Source organism: Papio anubis, chromosome 2 (assembly GCF_008728515.1).
Source record: "Papio anubis isolate 15944 chromosome 2, Panubis1.0, whole genome shotgun sequence".
Classification (NCBI taxonomy): Eukaryota; Metazoa; Chordata; class Mammalia; order Primates; family Cercopithecidae; genus Papio; species Papio anubis.
Genome location: NC_044977.1, coordinates 41,216,371 through 41,233,376, shown reverse-complemented (window position 1 = coordinate 41,233,376; position 17,006 = coordinate 41,216,371). Strand labels below are relative to the sequence as shown.

At 37.0% G+C, this 17,006-nt stretch overlaps 1 protein-coding gene across 12 annotated transcripts in view; it reads left to right on the top strand.

Moving 5' to 3' along the window:
• The window catches only part of POLQ (DNA polymerase theta), a 168,952-nt gene that overhangs the window by 82,058 nt on the left and 69,888 nt on the right, over positions 1-17,006 (top strand). For all 12 annotated transcript variants that reach the window (XM_021934085.2, XM_021934083.2, XM_021934088.2 and 9 more), the window contains 3 exons: positions 3,281-3,465; positions 6,205-6,316; positions 15,781-15,905. In XM_021934085.2, the coding sequence (XP_021789777.2) occupies positions 3,281-3,465; positions 6,205-6,316; positions 15,781-15,905 (422 nt within the window). The remainder of the gene's footprint in view (positions 1-3,280; positions 3,466-6,204; positions 6,317-15,780; positions 15,906-17,006) is intronic.

Below are 17,006 nucleotides of genomic sequence, written 5' to 3'. Positions count from 1 at the left end.
CATGGCTGGGGAGGCCTCACAATCATGGTGGAAGATGAAGGAAAAGCAAAGGGGCATCTTGACATCTTACATGGTGGCAGGCAAGAGCTTATACAGTGGAACTCCCGTTTATAAAACCATCAGATCTTGTGAGACTTACTACCATGAGAGCAGTATGGGAGAAACCAGCCACATGATTCAATTATCTTCACCTTGCCTCTTGACATGTGAGTTTTGTTACAATTCAAGGTGAGATTTGGATGGAGACATAGCCAAATCATATCAGGTGAGTTATTTGAAGATCTTTCGCTTTTTGTAAAATGTGATTGATTCTTGTTATTCATAGTAGTTGCATTCTACAAAGCCACAGTGAACACTAAATTAACAAATACTGAAGCATTGCTGCTAGTATGCGGACGTTATGGTTGCCACCTTGTTGAATCTTTGGATTTTGTAGTCTTCACTAATAGAATATAAAGTTGTCTTTTGTCAGACAATTTACTTTCACATCAGCTTGGTCATTTTGAGGCCTTTAAAGGTTTGCTAACAAATGTTTAGAGTAGCCTGCACTCTAGGGCTAGGTTATTCCTGTTCATAAGGTATGGCCTTTCTGGAGTCTGCTTGGTGCTAAAGTTGTTTAAACAAGATTTCTTCTCAGTCTTGTTACAGCTTGATCATTTCTTAGCATTCAAGAATATGTTGTTGAAGTAGTTGTTCAGCTGAAAGCTATGCAGTATTTGTTCTTCCTTTAGTAATATTTATTTCTTCAGTGTTTGTTCTTTGCCTGGTGCCCTGCACTTTCTCCCTGCACAACTTAATATTTGATCAAAAATCCAAGGAGATTCCTGTGCATATTTCTGGTGCTCCTTTTATGCACACCTTTTTTCTCTCCAAATTCCAGCTGCCTCAAAGCCTCAAACTCTAGACTCTGTTTCCTTAGTTGAGAGAGATAGAGTGCTGTGTTTCAGCTCCCTTTCCCTGCTACAGATTCTGGAAAATGCCTCCATTCAGATCCCTAAGACCTTTGTGTGGCTCACCTCATTTTCTACCCTTCTCAGTGATTATAGTTCTGCATGGCTTGTTGTCTAACATCTGAGAACTTTTCTCCTTATAATTTGTCCAATTTTATAGTTGTCTGTGGTAGGAAGTCCACCAAAGTTGTGGTCATTTACAGGTTGAGTATCCCTTATGTGAAATGCTTGGAACTAGAAGTGTTTTAGATTTAGACTTTTTTTTTTTTATTATTTGCACTATATTTACCAATTGAACATCTCTAATTCAAAAATCCACAATCTGAAATGCCCCAGTGAGCGTGGCGTTTGAGCTCTTGTTGGTGCTCAAAAGTTTTGGATTTTGAAGCATATTGGATTTTGGAATTTTGGATTAGGGATGCTCAACCTCTATTTTAAATTAGTATTTATCTCTGTTTTTGAATAGGTTATTAACATAGTTCAGAAATCAACATGATGTAAAAGATGTGTATTGGGAAGCTTTGCTTCCTTCCCTGTCATCTACACTATCCTTCCCGGCTCTTATAGATTACTACATGTATGAGGTTTTTTATGTTTTCTGATGGTATTTTCTTCCTTCCCACCTGTCATCCTCCTTCCCAGCTCACCCTGGATTACTACATGTGTAAGGGTTTTATGTATTTACGGTATTTTCTTCCTTCCCTGTCATCTACACTATCCTTCCCAGCTCTTACAGATTACTACATGTATGAGGTTTTTGTATTTTGACAGTATTTCTTTATGCAGATATAAGCAAATATGGGTATATAATCTTTTCTTTCCCTATTTTTACACAAAATTAGCATTCTGTATATACTATTGTGTACCTTGCTTTTTTCATGTAATGTTTCTTTTTTGTTTTTTTTTTTTTTTTTTTGAGACGGAGTCTCACTCTGTCACCATGCTGGAATGCAGTGGCAGGATCTCAGCTCATTGTAACCTCCAACTCCCTGGTTCAAGCAATTCTCCAGCCTCAGCCTCCCAAGTAGCTAGGATTATAGGCATGTGCCACCATGCCCAGCTAATTTTTGTATTTTTAGTAGAGACAGAGTTTCACCATGTTGACTAGGATGGTCTCGATCTCCTGACCTTGTGATCTGCCTGCCTTGGCCTCCTAAAGTGCTGGGATTACAGGCATGAGCCACTGTGCCCGGCCGTAATGTTTCTACACTAGAGACTTCTGCTTATCAATAAGGACATTTAAACAAAAACCAGTTTAAACTATGTGCAGGCAGTCTGTGCAGCAATCTGTGGGCTTGTTTGCTGAGTCATGGAGTAAAAACCTGTTTAATTTCAATAGATATTGTTAAATTGCCAACTAATGGGGAGGAGATTACCATTTTACTTCTCAGTAACGATGTACGAGTGTTTTTCTCCTTAGCCTTGTCACAGAGTATTGTCTGACTTTTGTAATTTTTGCAATATAGGTGAAGAAAAATTGTTTCTTGCCATAGATTTTTCATTTCTCTTATGAAGTTGAGCATTCTTTAATATGTTTAAGGTTCTTTTGTTTTTAGTATGTCTGAACTTCTTATTTATAGTTTGTCTTTTCCTCCACAAGTAACAACTCTTCTTGTGAAATGGCAATGAGTCCTTTGTGATATCAGTTGCAAATATTTTTCTAATTTTTCTTTGACCCTGCTTTTATTTTTTAACTTTGTTTTTGTTTTGTCATGCATATCTAATCCTCCCATTTCTAATCTATAGGTAAATTATTTTAATCCTTTTAATAACTTGCTCACCTGTTGACCACTTGATTTTTTTCACTGAATGACTTTGTTATTGTCAAATCAGGGCACACATTTCTCTCCAGCCCACTTAACATTTGCACACATTGGACACCAGTTTTTTCATTAATTAATTCATTCAACAATCGTTTGTTAAGGGCCTATTATCTACCAGCAACTGTGCAAGGTTTTCTGTAGAATGAAAAGGAAAATTAAGCTTCCTATTCATAAGTACTCAGAGCAAAGTAAGAGAGGCACGAAAGCACCATTTTGGATTATGTGCCAGGTGCTGTAGGAACACTGAGGAACACACTCCACAGTGGGCAGATGTCCGGGTGGCTTTACCCATATTATATGTACTTGAAAGCTACATGGAAAAAAATGACCTAAGATACAGAGCCGAATTCCATCATGTTAAGAGGAAGGTTTTAACTTTTGGCATGTGATTTCAAAGTTCTAAGTTAGAACTAAATTTTTGTCATCCTGCTCAATTATATGATATAAAACTTGGATTGTGTGATACAGAACTTGATCCTAGCTTTTCTGAAATCACTTCTACTTCAGGTGGTTTAATACTGGCTGCTGACTACTCCCAGCTTGAACTGAGGATCTTGGCTCATTTATCCCATGATCGTCGTCTCATTCAAGTGTTAAACACTGGAGCTGATGTTTTCAGGAGCATTGCAGCAGAATGGAAGATGATTGAGCCACAGTCTGTTGGGGATGATCTGAGGCAGCAGGCAAAACAGGTGATTTTACTGAACATGCTTAATATAAAGGAGAAGAATTTAGTGACTCAAAAAAATTTTAAAATGGTCTCAATTATTTGCAACTGAGAAACAGTTTCTCCAACTTTGGATCTTTCAAAGCACATTTCATCTGAGCTTATCTCATGGTATTCATTATATTTTCTTTTTTGGTGGCAGTAGAAAGAACCAAAAAGACTGAGATCTGAGGCTACTTCGTGTCAGGAAAACCATATGCATTTAAAGCCATTGTATGGCTGGTCACAGTGCCTGGTACTCAGTAGATGTCATTGTGGCAGTGGTGGTAAGAGTGTGTGTGTTAGTGTGCACCCGCATGTGTGCTCATGTGTATACTTAAAAAACATGTTTCTAAACCGGGTGCAGTGGCTCACGCCTGTAATCCCAGCACTTGGGAGGCTGAGGCAGGCAGATCACGAGGTCAGGAGATCGAGACCATTCTGGCTAACACGGTGAAACCCCGTCTCTACTAAAAATACAAAAACTTAGCCGGGCTTGGTGGCCGGCGCCTGTAGTCCCAGCTACTCGGCGGGCTGAGGCAGGAGAATGGCCTGAACCCAGGAGACAGAGCTTGCAGTGAGCTGAGATAGCACCACTGCACTCCAGCCTGGGCGACAGAGCGAGACTCCATCTCAAAAAAAAAAAAAAAATCTTTCTAGTCTGTAAGTGTTCTGAGGTAAAGTTCCATATTTTCGTGTTTGTGTTTTCTTATAGCATCAAGCCATAGTGCTTTGTATAGAAGGTGGTCTCTAAATGTTTGTTGAAAAATATTGCTGACCTGTAGATTATAGTTAGTACCTGATAGCTTTTTAGCTCTTGAAGTTATTGGTTAGTTAATCCACTTATTAGGCAAAGAGTAAGTCAAAGGCCACATTTATGCCATTTCCTGGCCTGGATTAACACTGATACTTTCTTACCACATGACTCGTGGGAAATCGGATGCCATTTGCAAGACAGTAGGATTGCTAGCTGACGTAAATGCACATCACCGTACTCTGAGATCCTGCTGTTTTTGTGTTTTTGTTTCACATTTACACTTCTCAGAGCTGTAGGGTTTGTTTATTTATTTACTTACTTATTTATTTATTTATTTATTTATTTTTTATGGAGAGGTGGGATCTCAATTTGTTGCCCAGGCTGGTCTTGAACTCGTGGCTTCAAGTGATCCTCCCACCTTGGCCTCTCAAAGTGCTGGGATCGCAGGCATGAGCCACGGCACCCAGCCTCACAGCTGTACTTCTTGACTGGCTCATCAAGCATGGAACACTTTCTCTAACCACCTGTTTAGCACCAACACTTGTTTCTTCCACTATTTAAAAAGCCAGCTCTGTCCTCTCTGTCTGTTTAATCCCCAGAGGCGTCCTGCATTTAGCAAGAATCAAACCCTAGGTAAAATGGATAATATTCCCATATTTAATTCTCATAACCCATGAGCTAGCTATTATTATTACCATCACCATTTTATAGAGGAGGAAACTGAAGCACAGAAAGTAATTTGCTTAAGGTCATGTAGCTATAAGTGGTAGAGCCAGAATAAATTCAGAATGCCAGAACTTAGGCACCCTGACTTCCTATCCAACACACTTCCCCGCCGGAGACAGCTGCTTCTATTTAATAGATTCTCACATGATTTAAGAGTGTTCATGCTATTCCAGTTTTTGTTTGTATCACCATGTACCGAACCACCTAATCCCTGAGCCTTGCTGAGATCTCAGACAGCACTAAGTAACATGAGTTAAAAAAACAACAGTAGTAACAACAAAACAAAATGTGAAAAAGAAAAAAAGGAAAGGAAAAAAGCCCTCTCTCAATATATTTAAAAACGTGGGGATGGGGGTAGACTTTAGCTAGCTTATGTTGAAAGTTTTTTTCGGAATTCTGATAATCATGCGAGTTATCTTTTTAGATTTTATTTAATGATATGTATACAGAGCTTGCTTTATGTCAGTTTCCTAAACAGTTATAAGTAAAACCTAACAATCCTTTAAACCCAACAATCCTATGATATATATATTACTGTCTTCATTTTATAGATGAAGAAATTAAGGTACAAATTGGTTAAGTGACTTGTGCAAGGTTATACATTTTGTGAATGATAGAGCTAGGCTTTGAACCCCGGCAGTCCTTATGATTAAATCATACTTTCTTTAGTGGCCTATTTAGATCATTTCCCTTCACTACTCCCAAAATTTTCTTAGGTGTTTTTGTTTGTATTTAAGTGAAACGAATTCTGCAGTTGTAGCATTTTAGGTGGCTGCGAGGTGAAGAGGATATTTTTTACCAGTTACGTCTTCGTCATAAAGTCACGAAGCCTACTCTTTCTACTCTTCAAGTCTTCAAGGGCAAGAAGAGGGATGTTTGTAATGCTTCTCTTCCCTGACTCCTAAGCACTTGAAGTGGAAGTTAATGAAGTTCTGTAAGGAGTTAAAAAGTTGCTATAAAGACTGCTGGATAAATGACAAATAGTCAAAAATAAATTTTTCCTTAGATCACACATACCTATTCACTGATACTCTCTCCTGCCCTCTCTCTCTCAAAAAGTAATGCTGAAAGGCAGAAAAGATGTTTGCTGGATATCAGCCTCTGGACCTAACCCACCAAAAGCAATCTAATTTTTTGACTCACTGTGAAATAAAAAGTTTGCCGAAATTCCAATCCTAATGAACCCTTTTATTTGCATTTTATGTACTTATAACCTTTATTTGTTGGATGACTCCCTTTCAGATTTGCTATGGGATCATTTATGGAATGGGAGCTAAATCTTTGGGAGAGCAGATGGGCATTAAAGAAAATGATGCTGCTTGCTATATTGACTCCTTCAAATCCAGATACACAGGTAATTTATCTTCTAGATAGTATTCTTTTCAACCATCTTACCATATTATATTCTTAAAAATTTGTATAATGGAATTTTCTTTTGAAATATGTATTAGACATTTTCATCAGGCATTGTTAAGGGTAAAAAATATTAACCTTATAATCACTTACTAAGAATGTGATAGTCTTATTTCATATTTTTCATTAAAGTAGGGACAGAATAGTAAAATACATCAAAATAGCAGTTGATGTAAATCTACTGTGTCATTGTGAACAACCCATAAAATCTAGGAGTTGACTGGTGCTTTGATTTAGATAGCCGTAGTTCGAAACAGTTAACTATTGAGTATATATACTAGGAACTCTGATAATTGCTAATTAAATATATGGGGAATTTTGAGAACAATTGCTGTTATGGAGCAGTTTGAGTATTGTCTAAAATGATCTTTTTTGCCTGTTTGTTGTGGTATAATTTACATATAATAATAAGATTCACCCTGAAAAAGGTATATAGTTCTGTGAATTTTGACAAATGCATATGGTCATAAAATTTACACCACAACCAAGATATAGAACCATTACTCTATTATCCAAAAAACTTCTTTTATGCTCTTTTTAAATCAACCCTGTCCTTTACCCCCGTTGGTACTGAAGCAAATAATGCAATACTGGGCATGGTGGCTCACGTCTGTAATCCCAGCACTTTGGGAGGCCGAGGTGGGCAGATCACGAGGTCAAGAGATCGAGACCATCCTGGCCAACATGGTGAAACCCCATGTCTACTAAAAATACAATAATTACCTGGGCTTGGTGGCATGCACCTGTAAATCCCAGCTACTTGGGAGGCTGAGGCAGGAGAATCGCTTAAACCTAGGAGGCGGAGGTTGCAGTGAGCCAAGATTGTGCCATTGCACTCCAGCCTGGGAGTAAAGAATGAAACTCCATCTCGAAAAATAAAATAAAATAAAAAATGAAAAGAATCAAGCGGAAATTCTGGAGTAGGAAAATGCAATTGATATGTTGAAGAGTATCAGAGTCTCTTAATAGCCGAATTATTCAAGCAGAAGAATTACTGAGTTTGAAGACAGGCTATTTGGAAATTCACAGAGGAGACAAAAAGTATAAAAAAGGATGAAGCACACCTGCAACATCAGAAAATAGCCTCAAAAGGGAAAATCTAAGAGTTATTGGCCTTGAAGAGGAGGTAGAGAAAGAGATAGGAGTGGACAGTGTATTCATAGAGATAATAAAGAACTTTCCAAACCTAGGGAAAGATATCAATATTCAAGTAAAAGGAAGTTGTAGAACAGATTTAACCCAAAGAAGACTGCCTCAAGACATTTAATAATCAAACTCCCAAAGGTCAAGGATACAGAAAGGATCCTGAAAACAGCAAGAGAAAATAATCAAATAATATACAATGGAGCTTCAATATGTCTGGCAGGAGACTTTTTAGTGGAAAGCTTACAGATCAGGAGACAGTGGCATGACATATTTGAAGTGCCGAAGGAAAAACAGCTTTTACCCTGGAGTGATATATCTGGCAAAAATATTAATATCCTTCAAACATGAAAGAGAAATAAAGACTTTCTCAGACAAATGAAAACTGAGGGATTTTATCAACACCAGAGTTGTCCTACAAGAAATGCCAAAAAGAGTTCTACAATTAAAAAGAAAAGAATGTTAATGAGCAATAAGAAATCATCTGAAGGTACAGAACTCACTGGTAATAGTAAAGTATGCAGAGAAACACAGACTATTATAACATTGTAATTGTGATATATAAACTACTATTATCTTAAATAGAAAGACAAAAATATTAATCAAAAATAACTGTAAAAGCCTTTCAAGACATTGGCAGTATAATAAGATATAAATAGAAACAACAAAAAGTGGGCTGGGTGCAGTGGGTCACACCTGTAATCCCAGTACTTTGGGAGGCAGAGGCAGGCAGATCACCCGAGGTCAGGAGTTCAAGACCAGCCTGGCCAACATGGTGAAACCCCGTCTGTACAAAAAATGCAAAAATTAGCTGGACATGATGGTGAGTGCCTGTAATCCTAGCTACTTGGGAGACTGAGGCAGAAGAATCGCTTGAACCCGGGAGGCAGAGGTTGCAAAGAGCCGAGATTGTGCCATTGTACTCCAACCTGGGAGACAGGGTGAGATTGTTTCTCAAAGAAAAAAAAAAAGGCTTATAAGACATTATTTGCAAGTTTCATGGTAACCTCAAATTAGAAAACCATACAACAGATACACAAAAACTAAAAAGCAAGAAATTAAATCATACCACCAGAAAAAAAATCACCTTTATTAAAAGGAAGACAGGAATGAAGGAAAAAAGGAGGAAAAAAAAAAACACAGAACAACCAGAAAACAATAAAATGGTATTGTCCTTAACTGTCAATAATAACATTGCATGTAAATGGACTAAACTTTCCAATAAAAAGACACAGAGCGGCTGGATAGATTTTTCAAAAAAAAGAAAAACAAGACCCGATGATCTGTTGCCTACAAGAAACACCCTTCACCTCTAAAGATACATATTGAAAATAAAGGGACGGAAAGGAGATTCCATGCCAATGGAAACCAAAAAAGATCAAGAGTAGCTATACTTGTATCAGACAAAATAGATTTCAAGACAAAAACTATGAAAAGAGACAAAGAAGGTCACTATATAATGTAAAAGGAGTCAATTAAGCAAGAGAGTATAAGAATTGTAATATGCACCCAATATTGGAGCACCTGGACATATAAAGCAAATATCGTTAGAGCTAGAGAGAGAGAGAGAAAGAGATCCCAATAATAATAACTGGAGACTTCAACACCCCTTTTTGAACAGTGGACAGATATTCCAGAGAGAAAATCCACAAAGAAATTATACTAAATCTGCACTATAGAGACCAAATGGACCTAATAGATATTTACAGAACATTTCATTTAATGGCCACAGAATACACATTCTTCTCAGCACATGGATTAGGATAGACTATATATTAGATCACAAAACAAGTTTTAAAATATTCAAAAAACTAATATCAAGTATCTACTCTGGCCACAATTGAATAAAACTAGAAATTACTAACAAGGAATTTTGGAAACTATCCAAGCATGGAAATTAAACAATATGCTCTTGAGTGACCAGTGAGTCAATTAAAAAATTAAGAAGGAAATTTTAAAATTTCTTGAAACAAATGATAATGGAAATACAACATACCAATACCTATGGGATACAGCAAAAGCAGTACTAAGAAGGAAGTTTATAGCTATAAGTGCCCACATTAAAAAAAAAAAAGAAGAAAAACTTCAAATAAATAACCTAAAATGCATCTTAAAGAACTAGAAAAGTAAGAGCAAGGCAAATCCAAAATTAGTAGAGGAAAAGAAATAATAAAGATCAGAGCAGAAATAAAGAATGAAATTGAAATGAATACAAAAGAACAACAAAACGAAAAGTTGGTTATTTTTTGTTTGTTTTTCTTTTTTTGTTTGTTTTGTTTTGTTTTGTTTTTGAGATGGAGTCTTGCTCTGTCATCCAGGCTGGTGGGCAGTGGCATGATCTGGGCTCACTGCAACATCCACCTCCTGGGTTCAAGCAATTTTCCTGTCTCAGCCTCCCAAGTAGCTGGGATTACAGGTGTGAACCACTATGCCTGTCTAGTTTTTGTATTTTTAGTAGAGACAGCATTTTGCCACATTGGCCAGGCAGGTCACGAACTCCTGAGCTCAAATGATCTGCCCATCTTGGCCTCCCAAAGTGCTGGGATTACAGGTGTGAGCCACTGCACTTGGCCTGAAAATAAGTTGGTTTTTTGAAAAGATAAAATTGACACATCTTTAGCCAGACTAAGAAAAAGGAGAAGATCCAAATAAATAAAATCAGAAATGAAAAAGGAGATGGCACAATGAATACTCCAGAAATTCAAAGGATCATTAGTGGCTAAGATGAGCAGCTATATGCCAGTAATTTGGAAAATCTAGAAGAAATGGGTAAATTCCTAGACACATACAACCTGCCAAAATTGGACCATGAAGAAATCTAAAACCTGAACAGTCTAAGAACAAATAATGAGATCGAAGCCATAATAAAAAGTCTTCCACAAAGAAGAGCCTGGGGCTCGATGGCTTCCCTGCTGAATTCTACCAAAAATTTAAATAACTAATACCAATCCTACTGAAACTGTTCTGGAAAATAGAGGAGGAGAGAACACTTCCAAACTCATTCCATGAGGCCAGTATTACCCTAATAACAACCAGACAAAGACACATCAAAACAAACAAACAAAACCTACCTACTGCCCAATATTTCTGATGAAAATTGATGCAAACATCCTCAACAAAATAGTAGCAAATGGAATTCAACAATATATTAGAAAGATCATTCATCATGACCAAGTGGGATTTATCCCTGGGATGCAAGGATGGTTCAACATATGCAAATCTATCATTGTGATACATCATATCAACAGAATGAAGGATAAAAAAAATGATCATTTCAATTGATGCCAAAAAGGCATTTGATAAAATTCAACATTCCTTCATCGTGAAAACCCTCAAAAAACTGGGTATACAAGAAACATACCTCTACATAATAAAAACCATGTATGACAGACCCACAGCTAGTGTCACACTGAATGGGGAAAAAGTGAAAGGCTTTTCTCTAAGACTTGGAACATGACAAGGATGCCCCCTTTTGCTTTCATCACTGTTATTTCAAATCACATTACCTGACTTCAAATTATACTACTGACATATAATAACCAAAACGACATGGTACTGGTATAAAACAGACACAAAGACCAATGGAACAGAATAGACAACCCAGAAAGAAAACCACACATCTACAGCGAACTCATTTTCAATGAAGGTATCAAGAACGTACACTGGGGAAAGACAGTCTCTTCAATAAACGGTGTTGGGACAACTGGATATGCAGAAGAATGAAACTGGACCCCCATCTCTCCCCTATCACTGTTATTCACCATAGTACTGGAAGTCCTAGCTCGAGCAATCAGATAAGAGAAAGAAATAAAGGACATCCACATCAGAAAGGAAGAGGTCAAATTCTCCTTGTTTGTAGAAGATACGATCTTATATTTGGAAAAACCTAAAGACTCCATCAAAAAACTATTAGAACTGATAAACAAATTCTTTAGTAAAGTTGCAGGATGCAAGATCAACATACAAACATCAGTAGCATTTCTATATGCCAGGAGCAAATGATCTGAAAAAGAAATCAGGAAAGTAATCTCATTTATAATAGCTACAAATAAAATTAAACCCTTAGGAATTAGCCAAAGAAGTGAAAGATCTATGTAAGAAAAACTATAAAACACTGATGCTAGAAATTGAAGAGGGCACAAAAATATGAAAAAATATTCCATGTTCATGGATGGCAAGAATCAATATTGTTAAAATGTTCATACTCCTCAAATCAATCAACAGATTTAATACATTCCCTATCAAAATACCAATAACATTCTTCACTCATCACAGAAATAGAAAAAAAAAAAAAAAGTACTACAATTTATATGGAACCACAAAAGACCTAGAATAGCCAAAGCTATCCTGTGCAAAAAGAAGAAAACTGGAGAAATCACATTACCTGACTTCAAATTATACTGCAGACATACAGTAACCAAAACGACATGGTACTGGGATAAGTACTGGTATAAAACAGACACAAAGACCAATGGAACAAAATAGAGAACCCAGAAAGAAACCCACACATCTACAGTGAACTCATTTTCAATAAAGGTACCAAGAACATACATACATTGGGGAAAAGACAGTCTCTTCAATAAATGGTGTTGGGACAACTGGATATGCAGAAGAATGAAACTGGACCCCTATCTCTCACTATATACAAAAAATCAAAATGGATTAAAAACTTTAAGACCTCAAATTGTGAAACTACTACAAGAAAACATGGGGGAAACTCCAGTACATCAGTCTGGGCAAAGATTTCTTAAGCAATACTCACAAGCACAGGCAACCACAGCAAAAATAGACAAATGAGATCACATCAGGTTAAAAAAAAAACTGCATAGCAAAGGAAACAACCAACAAAGTGAAGACACAGCCCACAGAATGGGAGAAAGTATTTGCAGATACCCATTTGATGAGGGATTAATAAGCAGAACATATAAGGAGTTCAACTCTGTAGAAAAAAAGATCTGATTTTAAAATGGGCAAAATCTCTGAATAGATATTTCTCAAAGACATACAAATGGCAAAAAGGTTTATGAAAAGGTGCACATCATCACTGATCATCAGAGAAATGCAAATTAGAACTAGAATGTGATATCATCTCACACCAGTTAAAATGGCTTTTATCCAAAAGACAAGTGATAACAAATGCGGGCGAAGATGTAGAGAAAAAGGAACTGCCATTCACTTTTGGTGGGAATGTAAATTAGTACAACTACTGTGGAGAACAGTTTGGAGGATTCTCAAAAAACTAAAAATAGACTGGGTGCGGTGGCTCACGCCTGTAATTCCAGCACTCTGGGAGGCTGAGGCAGGCGGATCACAAGGTCAGGAGTTCGAGACCAGCCTGGCCAATATGGTGAAACCCCGTCTCTACTAAATACACAAAAATTAGCCAGGCCTGGTAGTGGGTGCCTGTATCCCAGCCACTCGGGAGGCTGAGGCAGGAGAATCGCTTGAACACGGGAGGCAGAGGTTGCAATGAACTGAGGTCACACCACTGCACTCCAGCCTGAGGAACAGAGTGAGACTCCAACTCAAAACAAAAACAAACAAAAAACTAAACTAGAAATAGAGCTATCATATGATCCAGCAATCACACTGCTAGGTACATACCCAGAAGAAAGGAAGTCTGTATACTGAAGAGACATCTGCATGCACTCCCATGTTTATTGCAGCACTATTCACAATAGCCAGGATTTGGAAGCATGCTCAGTGTCCATCAGCAGATGAATGGATAAAGAAAATGTACGTATACACAATGGAGTACTATTCAGTCATAGAAAAGAATGAGATGTTGTCATTTGCAACAACATGAATGGAACTGAAGGCCATTATGTTAAGTGAAATAAGCCAGGCACAGAAAGACAAACTTCACATGTTCTCAGTTATTTGTCACTCAGCAAAAAATTAAAGCAATTGAACTCGTGGAGATAGAGAGTAGAATAATGGTTACCAGAAGCTGGGAAGGGTATTGGGGGTGGGGGGCATTGTTAATAGGTACAAAGAAGTAGTTAGAATGACTAAGAACTAGTATTTGCTAGCACAACAGGGTGACTATAGTTAATAATAATAAATTGTACATTTAAAAATGACTAAAAGAGTATACTTGGAATGTTCGCAACACAAATGATAAATGGCTTCAGGTGATGGGTACCCCATTTTCCCTGGTGTGATTATTATGCATTTCATGCCTGCATCGTAATATCTCATGTACCCCATAAATATGTACACCTACTATGTACCCACAAAAATAAAAGAATTATGAAAAATGTAAAAGCAAGGTACAGACTGGGAAGAAATATTTGCAGTACTTCTATCGAACATAGGATGTATATCCAGAAGGAACTTTTACCATTCAATGCTCAGAAGTTCAACAATACGATAAATTAAAGGTCAAAAGATGTGAGGAGACACTTTCCAAAAACATGAATGACCATATTAAACATTGTCATCATTTGTCATCAAGCAAAAGCCAATTGAGATGCCAAAGAACAAAGAGATGCCGTTACAAAAACACTAGAATGGCCAATATTAAAAACACCATCTTTTACATTGTTCATTTAATTCTAAAATGGTAAAACTACTTTGGAGAACAGTATGGCTCTTTTGAATAAAGTTAAACATCCATTTAACTATATAACCCTGCAATTCTACTATCAGGTATTTGCGCAAGAAAAATGAAACCATGTCCAAAGGAAGGCTCGTACGTTAATATTATAGCAGCTTTATTCACAACAGCCAGATACTGAGAACAGGCCACATGTCTATCAACAGCAAAATGTATAAACAAATTTTGTTATACGTCCACAACAGAATAGTATAGATCAAGAATAGTAATTAAATATTGATACTCAGTACGATATTGATGATTCTTAAAAATGTTTTTCTTAGCAAAAGAAGGCGGACACATATGAGCATATACAGTGTCATTCAATTTGTATGATATTCATGAACATGAAACTCAAGAGTGTCATAAAGCAGATGAGTGAGTTTCTGAGGGTGATCATGGGGCCTGACTGTAAAGGGAGATGAACATGTTTCGTATCTTGTAGTAGTAGCTGCAGGGGTGTGTACATTTGTTAAAATGCCTCAAACTGTTTAAAGTGAGTTTTGTTGCATGTAAATTATACCTCAGCACTGATTGTTTTTTAAAGTAGCTCTTTGAGTATTTGGAGGTCTCATCGGAGTTCGGTAAGAGATTTTGTAGAGGTGCAACCTCCTAAATCTCACCATTTTCTTTCCTCTTTACCCGAAAATATCACAGTAATTCTTAAACAGAAAAAGATGAGAGTCTGATGGCTTTTGGAAATTCCCATGCTATTGATCACATATTGCCAACAGCAAAGGATTCATCCTGGAGATGCTTAAGACATAATGACCGACCCAGATTGCAAAGGATGAATGCTGGTCTAGGAAATACGAATACATTTGAAAACTACACTACACATAGTCTTTTTTAATTTTAAAAAGTGCATCATGTTTATTCCTAGTGAAATATTTATCATAACTCATGCATTAATTTCAGCAAGGTCCTACTTTGGATCATAGTGTAGATGGTAACAAGGAGCTATTGAAATGTTTTTAAACCTAGGAATAAGATGAGAGAGTAAAAGGGGATTCACACAATCAACAGAAACTTGTGAAAAGTGATGGGGAATAATCTTAAGATCCTGGAGTAAAAACACTTAGATATCTGCCCTTTTCTGGAATTTTTAGTTTTATGTTTTGTTTTTGTTGTTGTTACTCAAAAAACAAAGGCCACGTACAGTGCCTCACCCCTATAATCCTAGCACTTTGGGAGGCTGAGGTGAGCAGATTGCTTGAGCTCAGATGTTTGAGACCAGCCTGGGCCACATTACGAAACCTCATCTCTACAAAAAATACAAAAATTATCCTGGCATGGTGATGTGGTGCCTGTAGTCCCACCTACACAGGAGGCTGCGGTGGGAGGATCACCTGAGCCTGGGGAGATCCAGGCTGCACTGAACCGTGATGGCACCACTGCACTCCCGCCTGGGTGACAGGGTGAGCAAGATTCTGTCCCAAAAACAAAAAAACCCAAAGAGTTAGAGTATTTCATTTCTAAAGTCTCTTTTATTTCTAACTTTTTGAGTCTAGAAAAGGTGAAAGTTTGTATGCCTGGTTTGATGCTATGATATTAATGTTAAGAATCATGGTGGGGTTTTGGTATATTTTGCTATATTTAAACCAGTGAATAAAGTGAAGGATATACTTCGGTTCTAATTAATTATTTCTGTATTTTCTTTGTAGGGATTAATCAATTCATGAGAGAGACAGTGAAAAATTGTAAAAGAGATGGGTTTGTTCAGACCATTTTGGGAAGGCGTAGATATTTACCAGGAATCAAAGACAACAACCCTTATCATAAAGCTCACGTATGTTGAAATTTTTTAGGAATTTTAACTTAACATTTCAATGACATGTACTTTTTCAGCAGAGTAAATACTACAAATGTCCATTTTAGGGATTACTGGCATATTAATTGTATCTTCTGTGTAGACAAAGTCAACCATTGGTTTCATTAAGGACTTCTGAAGTGATGGCACATGCCAGTATTTGCTGAACAGAGTCTGGGGGATTAATGTAAACGTGTCTTTACTTAATAATACTTTAAATGTTCTGTTGCAGTAAACCAATTATTTGTTAGCTTAGGTAATAAGTTGTAAATAAACTTTTACATTTGCTAATTATTCTTTGTTTCCTATATATTAATTTATCATATCATACCAAATTGCTAACATTCCTCAGAGTTTAGCCAGTCACTAAATTTTGATTAATTTTTGGTTCATTCTACTTGTTTGCTTATTTTAAAAGCACTATCTGGCCAGGCACAGTGGATCATGCCTGTAGTCCCAGCACTTTGGAAGGCTGAGGCAGGAGGATTGCTTGAGCCCAGGAGTTTGAGACCAACTTGAGCAACATAGTGAGACCCCATATCTACAAAAAAAAAAAAAAATAGCTGACTGAGGTAGTGCATGCCTGTAGTCTTAGCTGCTTGGGAGGCTGAGGTGGGAAGATTGCTTGAGCCCAGGAATTGGAGGCTGCAGTGAGCCATGATTGAACCACTGTATTCCAGTCTAGGTGGCAGAATGAGACCCTATGTTAAAAACAAAACAAAAAAAAAAACACTGTCTCGTCAGAGATTATTAGGATATCCCAAATAGTGAATAAGGTTATTTTTAACAGCATTTAAAAGATTTATTGATATTTGCTCAAATTATGTTTAAGTCTCTTTCTGAATTCATTGGGATTCATGAAAGTATTCTGTGTACCTAAGTATTTAAGCTTCTAGTGTAATTCAAATCTTCCTATTTTAACTAGATGTTTTTTGCCCTTCACCCATAACTTTGTGTTTTAGTGCTCATTAGACATTGCATGTAGTGAAAATACCCAGCTAAACTTCTGTCTGGAGCTCAAAGCCTTCCGAGCATTAATTCTTTTAGGGACTGTGGCTTTTTGTTACTTCTTTATTCTGT